Source organism: Dermochelys coriacea, chromosome 18 (genome assembly GCF_009764565.3).
Source record: "Dermochelys coriacea isolate rDerCor1 chromosome 18, rDerCor1.pri.v4, whole genome shotgun sequence".
NCBI classification, from domain to species: Eukaryota; Metazoa; Chordata; order Testudines; family Dermochelyidae; genus Dermochelys; species Dermochelys coriacea.
In genome coordinates this window covers 407,993-435,881 of record NC_050085.1, presented here as the reverse complement: position 1 = coordinate 435,881, position 27,889 = coordinate 407,993, and the positions used below count along the sequence as shown (strand labels likewise).

At 42.7% G+C, this 27,889-nt stretch overlaps 1 protein-coding gene across 40 annotated transcripts in view; it reads left to right on the top strand.

Annotated features, from left to right (window-relative positions):
- EIF4G3 (eukaryotic translation initiation factor 4 gamma 3) overlaps positions 1 to 27,889 on the top strand; it is a 455,276-nt gene that overhangs the window by 139,952 nt on the left and 287,435 nt on the right. For all 40 annotated transcript variants that reach the window (XR_006276414.1, XM_043500160.1, XM_043500159.1 and 37 more), the window contains exon 3: positions 11,976 to 12,104. Coding sequence is in view for 38 of the 40 variants with exons in the window: in XM_043500160.1 (XP_043356095.1) it covers positions 11,976 to 12,104 (129 nt within the window). In the remaining 2 variants the exon portion in view is untranslated. The remainder of the gene's footprint in view (positions 1 to 11,975; positions 12,105 to 27,889) is intronic.

Sequence of the window (27,889 nt, the reverse complement as noted above, 5' to 3'; positions counted from 1 at the left end):
CTGTAACTGGAAGTTCTTCAGGATGTGTGGTCCCTATCTGTTTTTCAATCCTGCCCTCCTTCCCCTCTGCTGCGGATCTTTTCGATTTGCGGTGGAGAAGGAACTGAGGGTGCTGTCGGTCCACCTTGCCCTTTATCGCCTTGTTCTAAACCATGAGGCGCAGCAACAGCGCATGTGTGCACCAAAGGAGAGTACTGTTTTCAAAAGCTCCAGCTCTGGATGTATGGTGCATGCATATAACCCTCAGTGGAATACAGATAGGGACCACACATCTCGAAGAACCTCCAGCTACAGGCAAGTAACCTCCACTTTTAAATCTGGACTGATCATCCCAGAATTTACTTCCATAGTGGTCTTTTTGGTAAGAAAAATGTGGACTGCTACTGAACAAATGAAGTTTATGTAACAGCCACATCAGTATACCATGTCTCTGTGTAAGGCAACTTTGCCTTTGGTCATTCTGTACTGTGGTACGGAAGAAGTGTTTGGCAGTTAGAATGGGGACTTCGTGTCTGGAATCTTGGGTTCTCTACTTCACTCTGGAAGGAGTATTGTTAAGTGAGTTAGAGCGGAAGAGTGGATGTTACGACCAATGTTCCCTCTAATTTTTTCCATCCATGTGAAGAAAGAATTTTGTTACATGCACCAATATCAAGGTAATGTGTGGATGTGCGCCACCAGTGGAAACCAAAAAACTAGATATATATCTTTAAAAAGTTACCGTAGGGATAATTACTCCAGCCAGGACAGGCTAGGCATTTTAGAACTACTACTCAAAGAATTAAATTTAAGCATGAGAGAGAAATAAAATTATGAAATGCATGGACCAGTCAAGAAACTAAAATAAAAGCATTTTGAAAGAATATAATTACAGAGAATATCTCTGCATTGCAGGAAGTAACAACAACAATAAGACAAGTATGTGTGGGGAGGCGAGTGTGAGAGAGACTCTGTGTGTGTGTGTGTGTGTGTGTGTGTGTGTGTGAGAGAGAGAGAGAGAGAGAGAGAGAGAGACAGGGAGTTGTGTAAAAAGAAAAGGAGTACTTGTGGCACCTTAGAGACTAACAAATTTATTAGAGCATAAGCTTTCGTGAGCTACAGCTCACTTCATCGGATGCATTTGGTGGAAAAAGCTGTTTTTTCCACCAAATGCATCCGATGAAGTGAGCTGTAGCTCATGAAAGCTTATGCTCTAATAAATTTGTTAGTCTCTAAGGTGCCACAAGTACTCCTTTTCTTTTTGCGAATACAGACTAACACGGCTGCTACTCTGAAACCAGGGAGTTGTGTGTGTGTTGGCTGCTGGGGAAGTCTATGAGAGACTGTGATTTGTCTCTTTAAGCACAGTGGCACGCATCAGAAGGCTTGTTGTTCAATCCATAGCAGCTGCCAGCAGTTTCGTCCTGCTCCTGAGCCCTGTCTCCCCTGCCGTGCTCTGCAGAGATGGGATACATGGATAGGGTAGAGGCTGGGGGAGGGGAACGCCCCTCCCTCCGCTTTGCACAGCAAGCGGGAGGGTCCTGGGAGCAGTTGGCTGGGCCTTCCAAGGCAGCGGGCAGAAGCAACTCGACTCCAGAGCGGCAGGAGGAGGAGCACCTGAACACATCACTGGAAGTGCGTGGCTTTGCTAATCAAGTGCGCGGCACTTGATTGACTCTTGAGGGGCTGCCTCGCTTAGGGGGACACAGGCTAGGACTCATGCTTCAGTCTCATCTTTGCCATGGACCCACCACATGACCCTAGGGCCCACACTTCACCTCTATGCCTTAGTTTCTCCTCCTGTAAAATGTATCTAATAACATAATACTGATTTACCTCCTAGGGGAGATGAGAGGTTTATTTTAAAATTATAAATGCTTTCAGGCTTTTGCTACAGAAGGTCATAGGATTAGTATTATTAATGAGACTCTCATGGAAGGGTTGCAGACAACCTGTAGCAATGCTGTCATTCCTCTACATTGTGTTAATATTACTGTCTACAGCATGTCCAAGGCTAAATTATGGATTAGGTTCTCTGCCATTTTCTCCTTTTTTTTGCCCTCACTGTAAGTAGCTCCCTTCCTGTCACTCAATTAGAAGACAGCATAGTTCTTTATAAACATCTCCTGAGCTTGTTCTGGGTAAATGACAGGCAATGGTACTCTGAAAGAACTCTCTCATTGTACATAATGCTGATTGCTCCTGAACCATAAAGCTTTCAGAGATGGTTTTTGAGGATTAAAAGGGGAAAAGGATTTCTGAAAGGCCTGATTGACAGGTTTTCACCATTGCATGAATCAATGGGATTTTAATTTAGGCCTTTATAGTCACCAAACATTCAAGAGACCTTTTAAAGACTGCATTACTCCTAGCACAAGTGTTCTCAAACTGGGGGTTGTGACCTCTCAGGGGGTGCAAGGTTATTATGTGGGGGTCACATCACCAGTACATGCAGAGAGCAACTGCTATAACTTATATAATTTAAATCTAGTGTTTTAGAAAATGACACCTTTCCATTGCAATGCAGTGTATTTACTTCAAAAAATATTGTAAATGTATAATGCAGCGATGTTTGTTCCTAAACAAACTATATATTTATATTATCATCACTTTAATGAAATTGGACACTGGGGATTGTAGTATCGCATGCACATGTTTTTGTCTTGAGACTAAAAAGGTGGGACTGAGACAACATTAGAGGGCTTGATTGTTCAGCAGCTGAAGAGCTGCATTAAACTGCAGACCAATCAGAACACTGAGTTTGGCAAAAACAAAAACACCAGTAATTTATAATTTAGCAGTCAGATACACAGGCGGGTAGGGGCCTTGTGGGGTCTCTTGTTTAAAATGATAAATTTTAAATGTGCTGCCTTCAGAGCTGGGAGGCTGTGAAAAGTGATATTAACAAATATATAAATACCACTTTTCACAGCCTCCTAGTTAGCTATCAAGTCTACTGTGAAGTCTGTGCTAATAAGTCTGCTATGAAAAATAATATTAACAAACATACAAACATTACTTTTCACAGAAGACTTAGAGCCACATTGCCACCCTTCCTTCTGCATCCAACTCTGAAGATGGTGCCAACACCAGCAGCAGTGCAGAAGGAAGGGTGGCAATGGGGCACTAAGTCTGCTGTGAAAAGTAATATTGGCAAAGTTTCTTCATGCCCCCTCCCCCCAGTATTAAACAGTATCTTTAAAAAAAAAACTTTTCTGCTTATAATAATAATTCAGTGAAAATGTGTTTTAGTCTTAATTTAAAAGTGGTGAGAAAAGGTAAATTCATTTTAAACAGTAGGGTGTGGCAAGATGGCCAATGTTAGTATGATGGGTCCTGCACTTTTCTTGGCAGGGGGCTAAGACGCCACCCCTTGCCCCTGCTTTTGGGCTGCTGAGGTCCCCGATAGTGGCCTGGGAAGGTGGTAGAGGAGGGAAGTGGGGGAGGGGGTCTGGGTTTGCTCCTTACTCTGAGCCCCAGCACCTCTCAACCTCTGCAGGTTCTTACCCTCTTCCCCCTTGGGTGGGGAACCCTCAGACAGGGTCTCCCTTACTTCAGTTCTCTGGTTTTTCAAAGCTTACAACACACCTCCAAGTTCCAGTCCTCTCCCCTGACTGCCTGAAGCAGGGGGTTTTATTAGGTTCCTGACAGGGCTTAATTGACTACAGGTGCTCCAATTAACTTGTAGTAACCCTCCCTAGTCTACAGGGAACTATGCCTTAATTAGCCTAGGGTTTATATATTTCCCCTCTACCACTACTCCCTGGCCCTCTTGTATCACAAGGGTTATAAATTTACCATTTATAATAGTGTTAAATATATATTAAAAATAGTGGTTTTAATTTATAATGGGGGATCACACTCAAAGGCTTGCTGTCTGAAAGGTGTCACCAATACAAAAGTTTATGAATTACTGTAATCTCAGCAAGGAGAGTCAGTAAGCTGCAGGCTTTGATGTATGAACCTTCTTATACATTGACAGGTTTCAAAGTAGCAGCCGTGTTAGTCTGTATTCGCAAAAAGAAAAGGAGTACTTGTGGCACCTTAGAGACTACCAAATTTATTTGAGCATAAGCTTTCGTGAGCTACAGCTCACTTCATCGGATGCATTTTCTCCGATGAAGTGAGCTGTAGCTCACGAAAGCTTATGCTCAAATAAATTTGTTAGTCTCTAAGGTGCCACAAGTACTCCTTTACTTCTTATACATTGTTTTATAAAGAGACAATGTATTTTTTGTTTACGCTCATTCTTATCAAGTTTCTAAATTCTGCTTGAATGAGTTAAAATCAATCCCTCCTCCCTCCCACCAGCACATTTTTTTCTGGGAAAAGTTAGGTTGCATATCTTAGATGTTAAGAGGGTCCATATTTATGATCTAGACAGGATAAGCCCTCTAGGGCAGGGGTGGGCAAACTATGGCCCATGGGCCACGTATGACCCGTCAGACCTTTTAATCTGGCCGTCAAGCTTCTGTCAGGGAGCGGGGTCAGGGGCTTGCCCCACTCCGCTCGTGCCGTGGCTCCATACGGTTCCCGGAAGCAGTGGCATGTCCCCCCTCTGGCTCCTACATATAGGGGCAGCCAGGGGGCTCCGCACACTGCCCCCACCCCAAGCGCTAGCTCTGCAACTCCTAATGGCCAGGAAGTACAGGCAATGGGAGCTGCAGGGATGGTGCCTGCGGACGGGGCAACACGCAAAGCCACCTGGTCAGTGCAGTGCCTCCACATAGGAGCCAGAGGGGGAACATGCTGCTGCTTCTGGAAGCTGCGGGGGTGGCACCTGCGGACGGGGCAGTGCACAGAGCAGTCTGGCCACGTCTCTGCATAGGAGCTGGAGTGGGGTCATGCTGCTGCTTATGGGAGCTGCTTGAGATAAGCACCGCCCTTATTCTGCACCCCTGACTTCCTCCTGTGCCCCAACCCCCTGCCCTAGCCCAGTTCCCCCTCCCACCCTCCGAATCCCTCGGTCCCAGCCTGGAGCATTCTCCTGCACCCCAAACCCCTCATCCCCAGTCCCACCTCAGCGTATGCACCCTCAGCCGGAGCCCTTCCCCCCCACACCCCTGGATCTCACCCCCCTGCCCCACTCCAGAGCCCCCTCCCACACCCTGAACTGATTTCTGGCCCCACCATAGAGCCTGCCGGAGCCCTCACCCCCTTCTGCACCCCAACCCCCAATTTTGTGAGCATTCATGGCCCGCCATACAATTTCCATACCCAGATGTGGCCCTCAGGCCAAAAAGTTTTCCCACCCGTGCTCTAGGGGCTTGTCTACACAATAAGTTACTGTGTGGCTAGCCAGAATGTGAATGAACAGCACACCAGCTTGCCATAAGAATGGCCATACTAGGTCAGACCAAAGGTCCATCCAGCCCAGTATCCTGTCTACCAACAGTAGCCAATGCCAGGTACCCCAGAGGGAGTGAACCTAAAAGGTAATGATCTAGTGATCTCTCTCCTGCCATCCATCTCTACCCTCTGACAAACAGAGGCTAGGGACACCATTCCTTACCCGTCCTGGCTAATAGCCATTAATGAACTTAGCCTCCATGAATGTATCCAGTTCTCTTTTAAACCCTGTTATAGTCCTAGACTTCACAACCTCCTCAGGCAAGGAGTTCCACAGCTTGACTGTGCGCTGAGTGAAGAAGAACTTCTTTTTATTTGTTTAAACCTGCTACCCATTAATTTCATTTGTGGCCCCTAGTTCTTATATTATGGGAACAAGTAAATAACTTTTCCTTATTCACTTTCTCCACACCACTCATGATTTTATATACCTCTATCATATCCCCCCTTAGTCTCCTCTTTTCCAAGCTGAAAAGTCCTAGTCTCTTTAATCTCGCTCATATGGGACCTGTTCTAATAATTTTAGTTGTCCTTTTCTGAACCTTTTCTAATGCCAGTATATCTTTTTTAAGGTGAGGGGACCACATCTGTATGCAGTATTCAAGATGTGGGTGTACCATGGATTTATATAAGGGCAATAAGATATTCTCCATCTTTTTCTCTATCCCTTTTTTAATGATTCCTAAGATCCCGTTTGCTTTTTTGACTGCTGCTGCACACTGCGTGGACGTCTTCAGAGAACTATCCATGATGATTCCAAGATCTTTCTCCTGATTTTAGCTAAATTAGCCCCCATCGTATTGTATGTATAATTGGGGTTATTTTTTCCAATGTGCATTACTTTACATTTATCCACATTAAATTTCATTTGCCATTTTGTTGCCCAATCACTTAGTTTTGTGAGATCGTTTTGAAGTTCTTCACAGTCTGCTTTGGTCTTAAGTATCTTGAGCAGTTTAGTATCATCTGCAAACTTTGCCACCTCGCTGTTTATCCATTTCTCCAGATCATTTATGAATAGGTTGAATAGGATCGGTCCTCGGACTGACCCTTGGGGAACACCACTAATTACCCCTCTCCATTTTGAAAATTTACCATTTATTTCTACTCTTTGTTCCCTGTCTTTTAACGAGTTCTCAATCCATGAAAGGATCTTCCCTCTTATCCCATGACAACTTAATTTATGTAAGAGCCTTTGGTGAGGGACCTTGTCAAAGGCTTTCTGGAAATCTAAGTACACTGAGTCCACTGGATCCCCATTGTCCACATATTTGTTGACCCCCTCAAAGAACTCTAATAGATTAGTAAGACATGATTTCCCTTTACAGAAACTGTGTTGACTTTTGCACAACAATTTATGTTTTATTCTTTACTATTGTTTCAACTAATTTGCCCGGTACTGATGGTAGACATACCGGTCTGTAATTGCCGGGCTACCTCTACAGCCCTTCTTAAATATTTGTGTTACATTAGCTATCTTCCAGTCATTGGGTACTGTAGCTGATTTAAAGGACATGTAATAAACTATAGTTAATAGTTCCGCATTTTAGTGATTTCAGAACTCTTGGGTGATGCCATCTGGTCCTGGTGACTTGTTACTGTTAAGTTTCTGAATTAATTCCAAAACCTCCTCTAATAATGACAGGTTTCAGAGTAGCAGCCGTGTTAGTCTGTATTCGCAAAAAGAAAAGGATTTGTTAGTCTCTAAGGTACCACAAGTACTCCTTTTCTTTTTGCGAAAACCTCCTCTGGTGTCACTTCAATCTGTGACAATTCCTCAGAGTTGTCACCTACCAAAGACAGCTCAGGTTTGGGAATCTCCCTAACATCCTCAGTCGTGAAGACTGAAACAAAGAATTCATTGAGTTTCTCCGTGATGACTTTATCGTCTTTAAGTGCTCCTTTTGTATCTCGATCGTCTAGGGGCCCCACTAGTTGTTTAGCAGGCTTCCTGCTTCAGATGTACTTAAAAAACATTTTGTTACTACCTTTTGAGTTTTTGGCTAGCTGTTCTTCAAACTCCTTTTTGTCTTTTCTAATTACATTTTTACATTTAATTTGGCAGTGTTTATGCTCCTTTCTATTTACCTCGCTAGGATTTGACTTCCACTTTTTAAAAGAAAAGGAGTACTTGTGGCACCTTAGAGACTAACAAATTTATTAGAGCATAAGCTTTCGTGAGTTACAGCTCACTTCATCGGATGCATTTGGTAGAAAAAACAGAGGGGAGATTTATATACACACACAGAGAACATGAAACAATGGGTTTATCATACCATATCATATTGTCTCTAAGGTGCCACAAGTACTCCTTTTCTTTTTGCGAATACAGACTAACACGGCTGCTACTATGAAACTTTTTAAAAGATGTCTTTTTATCTCTCTCTCTTTCTTTTATATGGTTGTTAAGCCACGGTGGCTCTTTTTTTTAGTTCTTTTACTGTGTTTTTTAATTTTGGGTGTACATTTAAATTGAGCCTCTATTATGGTGTCTTTGAAAAATGTCCATGCAGCTTTCAGGGATTTCACTCTAGTCACTGTACCTTTTTAATTTTTTCTTAACTAACCTCCTCATTTTTGCATAGTTCCCCATTCTGAAATTAAATGCCACAGTGTTGGTCTGTTGAGGTGTTCTTCCCACCTCAGGAATGTTAAATGTTATTATATTATGGTCACTATTTCCAAGTGGTCCTGTTATAGTTACCTCTTGGACCAGATCCTGCTCTCCACTCAGGACTAGATTGAGAGTTGCCTCTCCCTTTGTGGGTTCCTGTACCAGCTGCTCCAAGAAGCAGTCATTTAAAGTATCGAGAAATATTGTCTCTGCATTTCATCCTGAGGTGACATGTACCCAGTCAATAGGGGTATAATTGAAATCCGACACTATTATTGAGTTTTTTATTTTGATAACCTCTCTAATCTCCCTTAGCATTTCATCATCACTGTCACTGTCCTGATCAGTTGGTCGATAATAGATCGCTACTGTTATATTCTTATTAGAGCATGGAATTACTGTCCATAGAGATTCAATGGAACATGTGGATTCATTTAAGATTTTTATTTCATTTGATTCTGCATTTTCTTTCACAGATAGTGCCACTCCTCCCTCCCCCCCCCCGCACGACCTGTTCTGTCCTTCCGATATATTTTGTATTCCGGAATGATTGTGTCCCATTGATTGTCCTCACTCCACCAGGTTTCTGTGATGCCTATTATATCAATATCCTCCTTTAACACGAGGCACTCTAGTTCACTCATCTTATTTAGACTTCTACCATTTGTGTACAAGCACATTAAAAACTTGTCACTGTTTATTTGTCTGCCCTTTTCCGATGTGTCAGATTCTTTATGTGAATGTTTCTCATCTGATCTGGCCCATACTTTGTCCTCTTTCATACCCTCTTCCTCCTGTCACGCGGTAAATCACTGTGTGGTTGCAGTCATAATGAAAGTCCTGGAGTGCAGTTTAGTGGTTTGTAGTATATGAAGGCCCACTCCGGGACTTTGACTGCACTATATCATTGTCCGCATGGTGAATTACTGTGCAGCAAGCTGGTGCAGTGTAGATTCACAGCCAGGCTTGCGGTGCAGTAACTCGCCATGTAAACATGACTTGGTGTCACCGAGTGTCTGGGAGTCAGGGCCCTGCACCCCTCCTCCTTCCCCCCCCACTTCCTGCGATTTACCGGGACTCTCAGCCAGCCAGTAAAACAGAAGCTGTATTAGACAACAGGAACACAGTCAAAAACAGAGCTTGTAGATACAAAAACAGGACCCCTCAGTCAGGTCCCTCAGTGAAGTCACACCCTTATATCCCACCACCATCTAGTATTAATACAGAGTGTAAACTAGTAAAACTCCCATGCAAGATTACCAGGTTAATACTCCCTACCACTGTTCCCTCTAAGCTATGCGTGTGTGTGCGCGCACACAGATCCTAAACCCCACATACACGGCGAAACACGCCACACAAAAAATGAAATACTACATTGGATCCAGGCCGAAAAATATCATTTACGGGCGACTTTTGACATTGTTCACCCGCCATCTATCAACACAACCAGATTCTACTAGCTGGCAGGGGGGAAAGGAAAAGGAGGTTAAATTTCCTTTTTCTAAGTATTTAAAAATGACATTTGTAAAAATAAATGGTGTAAAACTGTTATCACAAATTTCAAATTAAAACTTTTTAAATGTATAAGCATTTTACTCGCTTGGGCGCATTTGCCTCATGGCGCACAAATTTAAACTCTACTTCAAAATTTTGCACAGAAGAAATTTTTTGCGCTCACGGCCTGTAAAAAATTAGAGGGAACATTGCTCCCTACTCCATCACACTTCGGACTAGATTTTTGTGAGGGTTATGGTGAGAAGTTCAAGAGTGGTGGCTGATTCTGCCCAGATATTGCCCAAATGGATTAGGCTTAATATACAAATCTGCTATGACTTTACATTTATTTCAGTTCTCGAGGGTCTCAAACCATATTCCAACAAGTCCATAGCTGTTTCTATAACATGTCTCAGAACTACATAATTGAATTATGAAAAGCTGCTGCCTAGAACACAATTCTTGTAGCTACACAGCATTTGTCTCTTGACTTGGCTTCCTGATTTAATGCTCAGTTTAGGTGAATGATCCCGCAGTCTTTAATTAGTTGACCTCAGATCTGCATTCTTTGTGCATTGTTACTGCTGTTTAATCTCAGAATGGGTTCAGTACTGACAATACTCAAAAGATATAACTTTCCAGTATCTGTGGTTTCTTGTGAAGAATGTCAGTATAGATGCACATTTTCATTCTCCATCCTCACTTCTTCAACATCTCCGACATGGATTCCGTTTTAACGGATCTGAACATTTGGTGGTGTGAGGGAGCATGCTGCCTCAACGGTCAGAGCATTCTAGAGAGTTCTACTTTTGGTGCTGAAAGTGTATGCACATTTGAGTGTGGTTCTATGCTGACAATACTTGAAGAACCAGTTATTGTTTAGTAACCTCTTTTTTTTTCAACAGAAAGTCAACCACTTTTTCTAGGGGGTGATGACTAGCATGCACATATTCTTTGGAATGGTCTGGTTATAAGTGAATAATTTCATTGTACTCTGTGTGTCATTTTGTTGTGTTTTTCCAACTCTGGATTCTGATGTCCTTTGTAGCTGCTCTTTAATCATAGAATAAAAAATTGCTTTTGACTTGACAAGCCCTCCATGATAACTAGGAGGACTGAAAAGGATTTTAATTTTCCTAGGGGCAGATTGCGAAAGTTTCACAATATTCTCTGACTGGATCTGTATGTGTGCATCCCTGCCAGTCTATATCAGCTAGGAATAAGATGATTCCTCTTTGGGGAAGGGACAAAACCAGTTAGGGGAAGGAGTAGCAAACCCTTTACCACCCATTTCTCTGATCAGCACAAAGGTGCTTTAAATCTTCCTGCACGGAATTATTTTGGACTATGTCCAAGCCTTCATATATTGCCCATTGTCATTTTCATTTGTATGTTGCAGCTGTTTTGAGTGTCTGTCAAGTGATGTAACTGAATGCATCACTACTTAGAATGTAATAAAGGGGTTTTGACAACCCCTTAGTCATAAACCATGTGTCTTTACCTAGCTCTCTTAGTTTTCAAATAGACTGAAGATATTCTTTGTAGATTAGGAGCCTGGAATTTCCTTCTGCTTTCTTTCTAATATTCTTTATTGCTGGCTGATTTTTCTGTGGGGTACACACATTTATCTATATGTTGGCAATATCCCCTTCTATTAATTTTTGTAGTATTTTGAAATTCCTGAGATTTAAATGGCTTTTTTTAAAAGAGAGAGTTGTTGGTGTGAATACTGTTCTTTGGGAAAAGATTGCTAGATCATTGCACTGAGAGTATAAAACAAATTAGCAAAGATTTCATTGCACTGAATTGCTGGGGGATATGATATCTCTTGCAGTTGTGAGTCCTTGTTGATTTTCCATCTCTTGTTTTACTGACCTGGAAACTTCATTTAAGCACCTTAGATTGCATCATAAATATGGTAGAATAGAAAAATATATGAGCCATGGAAAGTATTTTATTTAGATCTGGATAGTATGTTTGGCTTTTTTGAGAGACTGAGGAAGGAGCTAGTTTTCCAAAAGAACTGCTTTGAATTTTTATTCTTCTTTATGGATGGCAAGTCCATCAGTCAGCAATGTCAGATTTTCTGTGCAGTCTTCATCCCCTTTTTAAGAATAAATGGGGAATTTCTTCTCTTGTTGCCATTGGGTGTCATTTATTCTGACTGGTAGCAAGCCCCTGTTGCACTACTTTGCAAATCCCAGTGAGCAGTTTTTTGCATCAAAAATCACAACATTGTTTGGTATAATTTATGATGATTGACAGTCTCATAGTAAGGTCACATGACTGAAATATCAAGGATATTGCAATGAAAGCCCCCCTCTGTAACTGAATCAAGTTATGGTATTAGTTTCCACACCTTCATGAGCACTAGTTTCACATATGTAGTTAAATAATGTTTGAATTGGATCACATTTTAAAAATGCTGCTGATTCTGGCCTCCTTCATATCTGGCAGTTTCTTACTCCCAAAGAATAGAATGGTATATAAAGATTGAATTACTAATATTATGTTTTAGTAATAGTTTATCTCCTTACAGGTAACACAGGTAGCAAGACAACCAGGACCTCCTGCTCCATCCCCTTACTCTGCACATGAAATAAACAAAGGACATCCAAATCTTGCTGCAACGCCACCAGGACATGCATCATCCCCTGGACTTTCACAGGTAAGAGAGGTGCTGGTTTGCCTGCTCTTGGGTTTTTTAGTATTTTTTCCTCAGGTCAAGGAGCTCAGTTCAAATTTGAGTTATTACTTTCTGTGACCACTATAAATTGATTAATGGGGAGCATGCCATTTTAAAGCAACTCCAATCCTGTAAAAAGAAAAGGAGTACTTGTGACACCTTAGAGACTAACAAATTTTAATAAATTTTAATAAATTTGTTAGTCTCTAAGGTGCCACAAGTACTCCTTTTCTTTTTGCGAATACAGACTAACACGGCTGCTACTCTGAATCCAATCCTGTAGTGACTTATGTGTACCATGCTAGTTGATTGTTAATCATTAGTGTGTTGTTGCTCATGAAGTGAAAGGATTATATTGGTGTCATCTTAAAAATTGCAGAAAATATTGGTGACAGTTTTGAGGAATATCCCCATTTCTCACAAACTGTTCTGAGTTATGGTCCATTTTTGTTTTAACCATTGCAGAAGTGCCTCACATATTGTTATAGTGTTTTTCCGTGTTACATTTTTTACACAGTACTGATGGGAAAAGCACTTTACAATTAATATTAAAAATAGTGAAATAAATTTACAAAAAGAAGTGCCAATAATACAAGACAAAATGACAGATTGCACACAAAAAAAGGTACAGAAGAAGAGCAAAAAAAGAAATAATAGTAAGGATGAACAAATAATGTTTGATTAGCAAGTTGTTGAGAACAAATTAGTTTTTAGATGTTTTAAAAGTCTACTGTTGTACTTGAGTGAAAATGAAAGGAGGAGCATACTCCGTAAAAAAAGAGGCAAGAGAGAATGAGAAAAAGGAAATTGAGAAGGGAAGCTGCGTGAAGTTATGAAGGATTGGAAGTGGAGGAAAGCCAGTGGTGTGGGAGCAGACAAAATGAGAACTAGAAGCTTAGGACTTTTCTACACAGAAACTTAGTGTGTGGTAGGCTAGCAGGCTGTAGATTCACACCCTGGTTTACTGCACACTAAATTCATGTAGATAAGCCCTTAAACTTAATTTGGATTTCAGTTGACAATCAGTTGAGCAGATGGAAAAAATGTAAAGCCGTGAGATACCCAGGAGGTTAAGATGGGCAGTAGAGTTCTGAACAAGATGCATCAGTTTACAGGAGAAAGGAGGAAGACCAGTTCTGGAATTGGGGGAGGGCAGTGTCCAGAAGACAGGATAAGAGATAATGAGAGCTTCAAGCTTACTCTAGGGCTAGGAAAAAGCAATTAAAAATTTTGGCAAATGCTGCTGAAATTTCCAGCCAACCTCTCTAATGTTGGAGAAGCAAAAAAATGTGTGATCCACTTTTCAGACTGTTTTGATGTGTGAAAGCAAATGAGGATATGTGTGAAACGTTCCAGCTAGTATAAATATAGCATATTAGCAGATTACAGATAAAGCACTATGTATATGATGCATGGTGTAAAGCACCTCGCTAGAAATCTGAAGACCCATGGTTATGTCTGGATACTTGTAAAGGCTTATCTTCTTAGAGGCCTGGAAAGTGGATGCTAAAGTATCTTGCAGGCATTGTGGATGCTGTCGTGGAGCATTACCTTGTACTTTTATGTCACTGCTGCTACTTACCCATTCTTTGGTTTGAAGATGGAGCCTCACACTAGAAAGAGAAACAAATTCCAAGGGTGAAGGAAGCAGGGGAAACCCCAATATCTTATTTGACCTTTCTTGCATACCAGCAAACTCATTAATGGTGAACTTGCGGACAAAGGGAAAGCCAATCCATGAATGAAACACTGATGGAGGAGAGGAAGGAGAGTGACCCACACAAAGTTTTAAAATGTTAGCCAAGTTTTTTTCCCTTAATATTTTCCAGCTGAGTCAATGTTTACAAAGAAGATGGGATCTATGCCAGAATCCCTACTCTAGGCAGCCATGGAGAATGCTAGTTTGCTGTTCCAATGACTCTTGGGGGCTTTGAAATTAGACCCAGATTGTGCCACCACTGCTTAGACTACAGTATTTTTTATCTGTGATGATCAGTAGAAGGGGCATGGCCTTGTATCCTCCCCACCATTTTGGGGACACTTGTGGGTACTAGGATGGAGCAGTTCCTATGCTTAATTGTACCTGTCCCATGCATTGGTGACATGAAGGAAGGAAAGCATAAGGGCCAGATACAATCTAGCCCTGGTGAATAGATGGAAGCATCCGGTCATTTGTTTCTCTAGGTGGTTCTGGCAGCTCTTCCGCTAGTACCTTGGACAACCAGTGGTTAGAAATCTTGTTAAAATGAAAGCTTGAACTCTGTAGACAAATAGTAAAAAACGAAAGGGAGAATAATAGTTGTTTTCACTGGTTTTCATTGTTTATGCAAATTGCCTTTAAACAGAGTTTTTCTGCTGTAGTGGGACACATCTGCTGATCCTTTTCTTGTAAGGAGAGTCTCCTCTGCTGACCAGATGGAGGCAGCTAGAGCTTTGTATCTGGGCAAGCCTGGCTAGCAGGAGGTGTGTCCATCAATTGCTCTCTATAGTGTCATGCCCCTGTGGGAGCTTCCATTAATTTCCCCAATGGCGAATCTATTCTGTAATAAGATCTTTCTTCACTTCTACACACTTTTGATTCCCCTGCTTTTGTCTTGACTCTTTTTTCTCCCCTGTGTTCCTTTGCTGGTTTCTTCACTGGGCAGAGTACGTATTCCTCTGCCTGACTTGCCTCCCCCAGGAAGAATGAAAATGGAAGTGGCTCACACTGATGGCTCCCCATCAAAGCACTCTTCTGCTCTGTGGGGTAGTCCACTGAGGCATGGCCCTACTGGAGCTGGAAGATATAGAAATTTTGGGAGCAGCTGAGAACCCCTCATAGAGCCAAGCAGTAGCTGCAGCAGGCTTCTTGGCTCCTATCCGAAAACAGTGTTACAAGAGAAATCAGCTGCAGTTGTGGCAACAGTTGCACTTTAGAGAGCAAACCAGCATGGAAGAGAAGCAGCAGCCCCTATGCTGTTGAGAGAGAACTCCAACAAACAAGGTAAAACCAGTTCCTCCTCCTCAGCTGGCAAGAAAATGGGGGTTGAGATTAACAGGGATCTTCTCATTCTTCCCTACTTTGCTTTGATAGCCAGAACCCCTGCATGTGGGTAAGCTGCCAGAGGTACTACACTGAATGCATTTAGTGATTAGAGAGTAGGCAGATCTCCCCTGCACCTATCCTTTGTGAGTGGCCTAGTAAATGTCTCCCCATAGCTATCCGACCTCAGCATCTGTATCATTACTGCCAAAAGTAGCCTCCAAAAATCCAAAAGTCAAAGTGTAAAGATGGTTTGCTCCCCCCTCAACTGGTTCACCTGAGTCTCTTCCAGTAGGCACACCTGCAAAGGTTACAAACAAAAATTCTAGAGAACATAAAGGACACATAGGTGGATCTCAGATTCTTTCTCAGTTGATGCCACCTCCTTTTTCTGGAAGAGGGAGAGCTATCATAGTTCAGTTTGGAAAAAAAATCTGACCACAGCAGCCACAACACACTATTCATGATGGAATACTGTTACACCATGTTCAAATGGATCTTCTAAGCTTCTTGAGCTGGACCAAACCCTAGAAGTTCCCAAGCAGAAAATCATCATAGTTTCTGAGAGGGAAATATTTTCCATACAAATGTTAAGATAGAAATTTTCCAACTCAACTCAGTTATAGAGGAGATTATCTCATTGGAATCAGATCAGGCATCTAGTGGGAGATGCCTCAACAGACAGGAAGTAGTACTCTTGTATAAACTTCAAATGACAAAGCCCTGGTATGAATGCCAGAAGTCTGTTGTCTTGCATGTGGAGGCCAAAGAACCAGTTGTTCCCATTGAAGACAACTGCATGAGGGACCAAGTAAATAGAAGGACTGAGGCCTCACTTTGCAGAAACTATGAAAAGGCAGGTATCTGCAATCCTACAGTTCAGGCACCTACTTTGCTAGGGTATCTCTTCAGTTTATTAGTTGAGTGTGTCCTGATTCAGCAGTGACAGGCACACAATGCACTCAATATTATAAGAACAAAATTTCCATGACATTGTTGCCAATGACATTATGATTGCTGTTAGTTTCTCCTCTTATTCCTTGATTTCCAGTGAAGTACCAAGAATCACAGAAATGTAGGGCTGGAAGGAACCTCACAAGATCATCTAGTACAGCCCCCTGTATTGAGGCAGGACCAGGTACACCTAGATCAAGAGTTCTCAGACTTTTGTACTGGTGACCCCTTTCACACAGCAAGCCTCTGAGTGTAACTCCCCTTATACATTAAAAACACTTTTTTATATATTTAACACCATTATAAATGCTGGAGGCAAAGCGGTGTTTGGGGTGGAGGTTGACAGCTCGCAACCCCCCATGTAATAACCTCACGACCCCTTGAGGGGTCCCGACCCCCAGTTTGAGAACCCCTTACCTAGACAGTCCCTGACAGGTTTTTGTCTAACTCGGGGTTGGCAAACTTTTTGGCCTGAGAGCCACATTGGAGTATGGAAATTGTATGGCGGGCCATGAATGCTCACGAAATTGGGGGTAGGCTTGCGGGAGGGGGTGAGGGCTCCAGCTGGGGGGTGCAGGCTCTGGGGTGGAACCAGAAATGAGGAGTTCAGGGTGCGAGAGGGGGCTTTGGGTTGGGGCGTGTGGGGGGGTAAGGACTCTAGACCGGGGCTGGGGATGAGTGGTTTGGAGTTAAGAAGGGGGCTACAGGCTGGGACCGAGGGGTTCAAAGGGTGGGAGGGGGATCAGGGCTCGGGCAGGGGGTTGGAGTATGGGGAAGAGGTGTGAGGGCTCCGGCTGGAGGTGCGGGCTCTGGGGTAAGGCTGGGGATAAGGGGCTTGGGGTATAAGAGGGGGCTCTGGGCTGGGATAGAGGGGTTCGGAGTGTGGGAAGGAATCAGGGCCGTGGCAGGAAATTGGGCCGTGGGGGGCCTCAGGGGTGGAGGCTCCGGGCAGCGATTACCACAAACAGCTCCTGGAAGCATGTCCCCTCTCCAGCTCCGAGGCGTGGCCAGGTGGCTCTGCGTGCTGCCCTGTCTGCAGATGCCACCACTGCAGCTCCCTGAGCTGCCTGGCCATGCTTCCGTGTACTACGTAGTAGCTGGAGGGGGGTCATGCCGGCTGCTTCCTGGGAGCCGTGCGCAGCAGGGTAAGCCTCCAACCCTACTCCCTGGCTGGAGCACCGGGAGTGGGGCAAATCTCTGACCCTGCTCCATGGCAGGAGCTGAGGGCCGGATTAAATGGTTTGACGGGCCAGATGTGGCCTGCGGGCTGTAGTTTAACTTGTCCCCTGGTCTAACTTGTTCTTTAAGACCTCCAGTGATCATAGAATCATAGAATATCAGGGTTGGAAGGGACCCCAGAAGGTCATCTAGTCCAACCCCCTGCTCAAAGCAGGACCAAGTCCCAGTTAAATCATCCCAGCTAGGGCTTTGTCAAGCCTGACCTTAAAAACCTCTAAGGAAGGAGATTCTACCACCTCCCTAGGTAACGCATTCCAGTGTTTCACCACCCTCTTAGTGAAAAAGTTTTTCCTAATATCCAATCTAAACCTCCCCCATTGCAACTTGAGACCATTACTCCTCGTTCTGTCATCTGCTACCATTGAGAACAGTCTAGAGCCATCCTCTTTGAAACCCCCTTTCAGGTAGTTGAAAGCAGCTATCAAATCCCCCCTCATTCTTCTCTTCTGCAGACTAAACAATCCCAGCTCCCTCAGCCTCTCCTCATAAGTCATGTGCTCTAGACCCCTAATCATTTTCGTTGCCCTTCGTTGTACTCTTTCCAATTTATCCACATCCTTCCTGTAGTGTGGGGCCCAAAACTGGACACAGTACTCCAGATGAGGCCTCACCAGTGTCGAATAGAGGGGAACGATCACGTCCCTCGATCTGCTCGCTATGCCCCTACTTATACATCCCAAAATGCCATTGGCCTTCTTGGCAACAAGGGCACACTGCTGACTCATATCCAGCTTCTCGTCCACTGTCACCCCTAGGTCCTTTTCCGCAGAACTGCTGCCGAGCCATTCGGTCCCTAGTCTGTAGCGGTGCATTGGATTCTTCCATCCTAAGTGCAGGACCCTGCATTTATCCTTATTGAACCTCATTAGATTTCTTTTGGCCCAATCCTCCAATTTGTCTAGGTCCTTCTGTATCCTATCCCTCCCCTCCAGCGTATCTACCACTCCTCCCAGTTTAGTATCATCCGCAAATTTGCTGAGAGTGCAATCCACACCATCCTCCAGATCATTTATGAAGATATTGAACAAAACGGGCCCCAGGACCGACCCCTGGGGCACTCCACTTGACACCGGCTGCCAACTAGACATGGAGCCATTGATCACTACCCGTTGAGCCCGACAATCTAGCCAGCTTTCTACCCACCTTATAGTGCATTCATCCAGCCCATACTTCCTTAACTTGCTGACAAGAATGCTGTGGGAGACCGTGTCAAAAGCTTTGCTAAAGTCAAGAAACAATACATCCACTGCTTTCCCTTCATCCACAGAACCAGTAATCTCATCATAAAAGGCGATTAGATTAGTCAGGCATGACCTTCCCTTGGTGAATCCATGCTGACTGTTCCTGATCACTTTCCTCTCCTCTAAGTGCTTCAGGATTGATTCTTTGAGGACCTGCTCCATGATTTTTCCAGGGACTGAGGTGAGGCTGACCGGCCTGTAGTTCCCAGGATCCTCCTTCTTCCCTTTTTTAAAGATGGGCACTACATTAGCCTTTTTCCAGTCATCCGGGACTTCCCCCGTTCGCCACGAGTTTTCAAAGATAATGGCCAAGGGCTCTGCAATCACAGCCGCCAATTCCCTCAGCACTCTCGGATGCAATTCGTCCGGCCCCATGGACTTGTGCACGTCCAGCTTTTCTAAATAGTCCCTAACCACCTCTATCTCTACAGAGGGCTGGCCATCTCTTCCCCATTTTGTGTTGCCCAGCACAGCAGTCTGGGAGCTGACCTTGTTAGTGAAAACAGAGGCAAAAAAAGCATTGAGTACATTAGCTTTTTCCACATCCTCTGTCACTAGCTTGCCTCCCTCATTCAGTAAGGGGCCCACACTTTCCTTGGCTTTCTTCTTGTTGCCAACATACCTGAAGAAACCCTTCTTGTTACTCTTGACATCTCTTGCTAGCTGCAGCTCCAGGTGCGATTTGGCCCTCCTGATATCTTTCCTACATGCCCGAGCAATATTTTTATACTCTTCCCTGGTCATATGTCCAAGCTTCCACTTCTTGTAAGCTTCTTTTTTATGTTTAAGATCCGCTAGGATTTCACCATTAAGCCAAGCTGGTCGCCTGCCATATTTACTATTCTTTCGACTCATCGGGATGGTTTGTCCCTGTAACCTCAACAGGGATTCCTTGAAATACAGCCAGCTCTCCTGGACTCCCTTCCCTTTCATGTTAGTCCCCCAGGGGATCCTGGCCATCTGTTCCCTGAGGGAGTCAAAGTCTGCTTTCCTGAAGTCCAGGGTCCGTATCCTGCTGCTTACCTTTCTTCCCTGCGTCAGGATCCTGAACTCAACCAACTCATGGTCACTGCCTCCCAGATTCCCATCCACTTTTGCTTCCCCCACTAATTCTACCCGGTTTGTGAGCAGCAGGTCAAGAAAAGCGCTCCCCCTAGTTGGCTCCCCTAGCACTTGCACCAGGAAATTGTCCCCTACGCTTTCCAAAAACTTCCTGGATTGTCTATGCACCGCTGTATTGCTCTCCCAGCAGATATCAGGAAAATTAAAGTCACCCATGAGAATCAGGGCATGCGATCTAGTAGCTTCCGTGAGTTGCCGGAAGAAAGCCTCATCCACCTCATCCCCCTGGTCCGGTGGTCTATAGCAGACTCCCACCATGACATCACTCTTGTTGCACACACTTCTAAACTTAATCCAGAGACACTCAGGTTTTTCCACAGTTTCGTACCGGAGCTCTGAGCAGTCATACTGCTCCCTTACATACAGTGCTACTCCCCCACCTTTTCTGCCCTGCCTGTCCTTCCTGAACAGTTTATAACCATCCATGACTGTACTCCAGTCATGTGAGTTATCCCACCAAGTCTCTGTTATTCCAATCACGTCATAATTCCTTGACATCACCAGGACCTCCAGTTCTCCCTGCTTGTTTCCAAGGCTTTGTGCATTTGTATATAAGCACTTGAGATAACCTGTTGATCGCCCCTCATTCCCAGTATGAGGCAGGAGCCCTCCCCTCACAGACCTTCCTGCCTGTGCTTCCTCCCGGTATCCCACTTTCCCGCTTTCCCACATGGTGATGTCTTCAACCTTCCTTGGACACCTATTCCAGTGCTTAACTAACCTCAGAGTTAGATTGTCCTAATATTCAACCTAAATCTCCCTTGCTGCAGAGCAAGCCGATTACTTCTTGTCCTGCTTTCAGTAGACATGGAAAACAGTAGATCACCATCCTCTTTATAACAGCCATTAGCATATTTGAAGACTTAGCACCCCCCCCCGAGTCGTTTTTTCTCAAGACTAAACATGTCCAGTTTTTTTGACTTTTCCTCATTGATCAGATTTTGGGGATTATTTATTATTTTTGTTGCTGTCTGCAGGACTCTCTCCAGTTTGTTCACATCTTTCCTAAAGTGTGGTGCTCAGAACTGGACACAATACTGCAGCTGAGAGCCTCACCATTGTGGAGTAGAGTGGGACAGTTACTTCCCATTTCTTACATACAACATTTCTGTTATACATCCCAGAATTATATTAGCTTTTTTTTTTTTTTACAGTTGCTTCACATTGTTGACTCATGTTCAGATTGTGATACACTATAATTCCCAGATCTTTTCCAGCAGTTTTACCAGTTATTCCCCATTTTGTAATAGTTCATTTGATTTTTTTCTTCCTAACTGTAGGCTTTGCACTTGTCTTTATTGGATTTCATCTTGTTGATTTCAGACCAGTTCGTTAAGGTGGTCTTGAATTCTTATCCTGTCCTTCAAAATGTTGGCAACCCCTGCGTGTTTGGTGCCATCCGCAAATTTTATAAACATACTCTCCACTCCATTATCCAGATTACTAGAGAAAACACTGAATAATACCAACCCAGGACAGATCCCTACAGGACCCCAGTGGATATATTCCCCCAGTTTGATGGTGAACCATTGATAACTACTCTTTAAGTACAGTCTAGTTTTGCACCCATCTTACAGTGATTTCATCTAGACCACATTTCATCTAGATTGCTTATGAGAATGTTATGTGGGACTGTGTGAAAAGCCTTACTAAAATCAAGATCGATTACGCCTACGTTTTCCTCCCTATCTACTATGCCAGTAATCCTGTCAAAGAAGGAAATTCAGTTGATATGGCACAATTTGTTCTTGAAAAGTCCATTTTGGCTGTTATAACTCTGTTATATCCTCTAGGTGTTACAAATTGATTGTTTAATGATTTATTACAGCATCTTTCCAGGTATCAAAGCTAGGCTGAGTGGTCTATAATCCTCCGGGTGCTCTCTATTCCCCCTTTTAAGGTAAATATTATGTTGGCCCTTCTCCAGTCCTCTGGGACTTCACTCTTCCTTCATGAGTTCTGAAAGAAATCTCTAATGGTTCTGAGATTGCTTCAGCTAGTTCCTTTAATTCCCTAGCATAGGGTGAATTTTGTCAGGCCCTGCTGACTCATTTTGGCTTTCAAAGAACTTACTGTGCATTTTGTGTTTTGCCATCTTACTTTTCCTGTTTTCCAACAGATGTTGGGTAGTTAATGTCCTCCATTATTAACAGGTCTCATATTTTGGATATTTCTGTTGTTTTTAAAGCCCTTCTCCCTAGGTTGGTGAGTCGGTGTGCGAAGATGCTTTTCCCTTTCTTGGTTAGGCGGACCCCCATCTCTTCCCAGAATGAAGACGTCTTTTTCAAACAGACCAATCAGTAAAGCATTTTGTAGTATCTGTCCCTTCCAAGACAGATTCATATTTGGTGTCCTGCTTTACAAAGATATGAGTTGCCTTACTGGATCAGATCAATGGTTGACCTAGTCCAGTATCCTGTTACCAAAAATTACCATCATGAGCTACTTAAAAAGGAGGTTCAAGAAACCTTGTAGAAGGCAGTTATGGGATGTCCTCCCAAAAAGTTTCCTCCTAATCTCCAATAGTTAGAGGTTGGCATAAGCCCTGCAGTATGAATTTATATCCTTTCCAAAGCTTTTGTTTTTTTAATATTTTTATTATAAACTAGATATTCTTATTTATATAAATTTTGAATCCCTTTTTGACTCCTGCCAGATTATTGGCCTAAATCTTATTTTGCGGCAATGAGGTCCCCAGGCTAATTGTGTGTTGTTTGAAATAGGATTTCTTTATATCAGTTTTTAATTGATCACCTTTCAGTTTTCTGCAATGTCCCCTTGTTCTAGTATTATGAAACTGGGTGAATAGAAGTTCCTAATCTACCTTCTCTATACCATTCATTGTTTTGTAGACTTTTATCAAGCCCCCTTTTATCTGTTTCCTCTTAGATAAGCAATGCCAATCTTTTAAATCTCTCATCGTATGAGAGTTTTTCCATGTCCCTAATCATTCTTGTCACCTGTCTCTTTATTACTTCTTATCCTGCTATATCCTTTTTGTAAGTACTTGTATGATAACAACGTACATAGGTATAACAAGATCCAATCGCTGGAAGTTGCATCTTTAGACAAATTCAGACTGGAAATAAGGTACATTTTTAACAATGAGGGTAATTAACTATTGGAATAACTTATCGAGAATTGTGGTAAAGTCTCTATCACTGGCAATTTTGAAGTGAAGATTGGGTGATTTCTAAAAGGTTTGCTCTGATGCAAACAGGAATTAATTCAGGAAAGTTCTGTGGCCTGTATTATATAGAAGATCAGAATAGATGATCACAGTAGTTCCTTCTGGCCTTAGAATCTGTGAATCTATGAATGTTTAGAAAGTCTACCCTCTGCATTTCATATTTATTACAATTGCCTTTCTAGTGGCTATAACATCAGTCAGAAGGATTTTGGAGAATTACAAACTTATAAGAGTGTCCACATTGGTACTGAGCTTAAATAATGTGAGTGTCCACATTGGTACTGAGTTTAAATAATTCCTCTCCCTCTCCAGTATTTATCCCTCTGATATATTTATAGAGAGCAATCATATCTCCCCTCCACCTTCTTTTATTTAGGCTAAACAAGCCAAACTCCTTGAGTCTTCTTTCATAAGACAGGTTTTCCATTCCTCGGATCATCCGAGTAGACCTTCTCTGTACCTGTTCCAGTTTTGAATTCATCCTTCTTAAACATGGGAGACCAGAACTGCACACAGTATTCCAGGTGAGGTCTCACTAGTGTCTTGTATAACAGTACTAACACCTCCTTATCTCTACTGGAAAGACCTCGCCTGATGCATCCCAAGACCGCATTAGCTTTTTTCACGGCCATATCACAATGTATGACGGCTCATAGTCATCCTGTGGTCAACCAATACTCCAAGGTCCTTCTCCTCCTCCCTTACTTCTAATTGATGCGTCCCCAGCTTATAACTAAAATTCTTGTTATTAATCCCTAAATGCATGACCTTACACTTCTCATTATTAAATTTCATCCTATTACTATTACTCCAGTTTACAAGTTTCAGAGTAGCAGCCGTGTTAGTCTGTATTCTCAAAAAGAAAAGGAGTACTTGTGGCACCTTAGAGACTAACAAATTTATTAGAGCATAAGCTTTCGTGAGCTACAGCTCACTTCATCGGATGCATCCGATGAAGTGAGCTGTAGCTCACGAAAGCTTATGCTCTAATAAATTTGTTAGTCTCTAAGGTGCCACAAGTACTCCTTTTCTTTTCCAGTTTACAAGGTCATCCAAATCTTCCTGTATGATATCCTGGTCTCTCTCTAAATTGGCAATACCTCCCAGCTATGTATCACCCGCAAACTTTATTAGCACGCTCACACTTTTTGTGCCGAGGTCAGTAATAAAAAGATTGGTCCCAAAACTGATCCCTGAGGAACTCCACTGGTAACCTCCCTCCAGCCTGACAGTTCACCTTTCAGTAGGACCCGCTGTAGTCTCCATGTTAACCAATTCCTTATCCACCTTTCAATTTTCATATTGATCCCCCTCTTTTCCAATTTAACTAATAATTTCCCATGTGGCACTGTATCAAACGCCTTATTGAAATCGAGGTAAATTAGATCCACTGCGTTTCCTTTATCTAAAAAATCTGTTACTTTCTCAAAGAAGGAAATCAGGTTGGTTTGGCACGATCTACCTTTTGTAAAACCATGTTGTATTTTGTCCCATTTACCATTGATCTCAATATCCTTAACTACTTTCTCCTTTCCAAGACCTTGTATACTACAGATGTCAAACTAACAGGCCTGTAGTTATCCGGATCACTTTTTTTTTCTTTCTTAAAAATAGGAACTATGTTAACAATTTTCCAATCATACAGTACAACCCCTGAGTTTAAAGATTCATTAAAAATTCTTGCTAATGGGCTTGCAATTTCGTGTGCCAATTCCTTTAATATTCTTGGATGAAGATTATCTGGGCTCCCCGACTTAGTGTTTGAGTTTCACTTCTACCTCAGATATGGTAAAATCTACCTCCATATCCTCATTCCCATTTGTCATGCTACCATTATCCCTAAAATACTCATTAGCCTCATTAATGACTGAGGCAAAGTATTTGTTTAGATATTGGGCCATGCCTAGATTATCCTTAACCTCCACTCCATCCTCAGTTTTTAGCGGTCCCACTTCTTCTTTCTTTGTTTAGTTCTTATTTATATGGCTATAGAACGTTTTACTATTGGTTTTAATTCCCTTTTGCAAGGTCTAACTCTACTTGACTTTTAGCCTCTCTCACTTTATCCCTACATGTTCTGACCTCAATAAGGTAGCTTTCCTTACTGATCTCTCCCATCTTCCACTCCCTGTATGTTTTCTGCTTTTTCTTAATCACCTCTCTGAGATGCTTGCTCATCCAGCTTGGTCTACAACTCCTGCCTATGAATTTTTTCCCCTTTCTTGGGATGCAGGCTTCCAATAGCTTCTGCAGCTTTGATTTAAAGTAATCCTATGCCTCCTCTGCCTTTAGATCCGTAAGTTCTTTAGTCCAATCCACTTCCCTAACTAATTTCCTTAATTTTTGAAAGTCAGCCCTTTTGAAATCAGAAACCCTAGTTGCAGATTTATTTTTGTTAATCCTTCCGTTCAGTTTGAACTGAATTGGCTCATGATCACTTGAGCCAAGATTATCCCCTACAACCATTTCTTCTATGAGGTCCTCGTTACTCACCAAAATTAAATCTAAAATGGCATCCCCTCTAGTCGGTTCAGCAACTACTTGATGAAGGAATCCATCAGCTATCGCATCTAGGAAAATCTGAGCCCTATTATTATTACTAGCACTGGTCCTCCAGTCTATATCTGAGAAGTTAGTCTCCCATGATCACGCAGTTTCCATTAGTATTTACTTCATTAAGAACATTAAAGAGGGCTCTATCCATATCCAAATTAGATCCCGGCGGTCTATAGCAAACCCCAAGCACTATCCCAGGGGAGGCTCTAGTAGTTTTCTTCCCCAGTGTAATTTTTGCCCAGACGGACTCTGTCTTATCCATTGCATCGCTTCTTATTTCTTTACATTCTACCTCATCATTGATATACAATGCTGCTCCACCACCTTTACCTTTATTTCTGTCTTTCCTAAACAGCACATACCCTTCAATATCCACAGTCCAGTCATGAGATGTTAGTTTTCTTCCTAATAGCCATAAATATCTACTGAATTTTCTAAAAAATGTAGTCCTATCAAGGAATAAAATTAAGAGTTAAGCAATAGTGAGCCAAAGGCATTCTCCTTTGATTAAATTGTGTGTTCAGACTTCCTATGATTTGACCCAGGGCTCAAGTGCCAAGTGGAGATAGAATTCATTTTACTAGAGTGGTGACAGCATCTGTAATTTGTATTTGCCATGTGCCTAAAGCTGAGATTTGTAAATTTAAGTTACATTTTCATAAATTACTGTTCTCTCAATGCTCAGTCTAGCTCAAATATTCAGTCAAAAGAGCAGTGTTCTAATCTCTGTTTAATTAGTGGAGTTCCTCAGCACTCTTCCTCCAGAGCAGTGGTTCCCAAACTTGTTCTGCTGCTTGTGCAGGGAAAGCTTCTGGCGGGCTGGGCCGGTTTGTTTACCTGCCGCATCCACAGGTTCGGCGATTGCGGCTCCCAGTGGCCGCGGTTTGCTGCTCCAGGCCAATGGGAGCTGCTGGCAGCGGTGGCCAGTATATCCCGTGGCCAGTGGGAGCCGCAATCGGCCGAACCTGTGGATGCGGCAGGTAAACAAACCGGCCCAGCCCGCCAGGGGCTTTCCCTGCACAAGCGGTGGAACAAGTTTGGGAACCACTGCTCCAAAGGATCGTAACTGCTTGCTAGCTTCCTAAAGTGAGGATCTTGTAGAAGCACTACCATGAAGGAGAAAAGAACTTTATTAATAGGAACGCTGATTCTCCAAATCTTTTGCTTCTGCATGCGTGGTGCGCTCAGTACTTACTTCCTCCCATCTGCTTCAGAGTTTTAATAGCATTCCAGGAGGTAGAGTAGAACTGAGCAGTGTTTACAGACAGTGGAACTTTTGTGTCCTCAGTTCAAGAATGCTGGATCTGAGATACAAGTGCCCCCTCATTGCCTTACTACTATAGAAGGATCCACGTCAATAAGACAGGACACATGGTCCTAAAGTGTGGCTCCTTCATAGGGGCATTGAAGAATAGCTGATATCTGTTAAATGCTAGTAAGTCATAGTATTAAGTAAGTATCAGTGTGGTTAAAATGATATGAAGACCTTTAAGAATGATGCAAAATGCCTTGGCAGAATGGCGCCTGGTTCCCTTTAAATATTTCCAAATGTATATATGGAAGGTTGCAGTGTGATGGTGTGAAATAGTACTTTGGGACTTCAAACTTAGGCTTCCAGGACACCGATTAAGGAGTAATGGGATGTATGATGTCTCTTGTGGGAAAAGAGGTGTAGGTGTGTGCGTCTTGTCATACAAAGCTAGTTGGGTTTTATTTAATTTTTTTTAAATAAACACCAAAAGAAAGTTGATTAGTGTAGCATTATTAAGTTAGGCTATTCTCCACCCTTTTTCTGCTTTTTCCAATTAAAGCATTGCTCTGTTCTCTTGTTTTAGCTATACAGATTCCTGTGTTTTCCTTTAGAATTACTTAAAACCAGCCCCAGGCATTCCACTGTCCTTCAGAACTAGATTCTGTTGTAAGAGTAGGAGAACTCCGCAACAATGAAAAACAGGTTCACAATCCCAGTATCCACTGCAAAAGGCATTCTGCTTCCCTCTGCCTTCTCAAAATTCCATGGTCTTGAAATCACACTTCTGTTTCTGGAATGTTTTTAACTCTTTTAATACATTTGAATGCACAGCACATACTGAAATAGAAATCTCATAGCAATAATCTGGAGTCATACATACAGCTTCTCATTTGCATTTCTTTGCACTAAAGAATTCTCAGTAATCAAGAGACTAGGGAGGGGTTGAAACCTCTTCTCTCCCACCTACCCTTCTCAGTTACAGACTTTGAGAGAAGTAGAGTAGCAGCAACACAACCTGGCATCATCCAAGAGGCTCTGGATGGGGAGAAAAGACACAAAGCTCTTTCATCCTTCTCTAGCTGTTGGAAAGAAGGTACCAATAACTGAAATGAAATCTGGAGCCCTAAAGTAGGGAACAAGAAGATCACTAAAAGAAAAGGAGTACTTGTGGCACCTTAGAGACTAACAAAT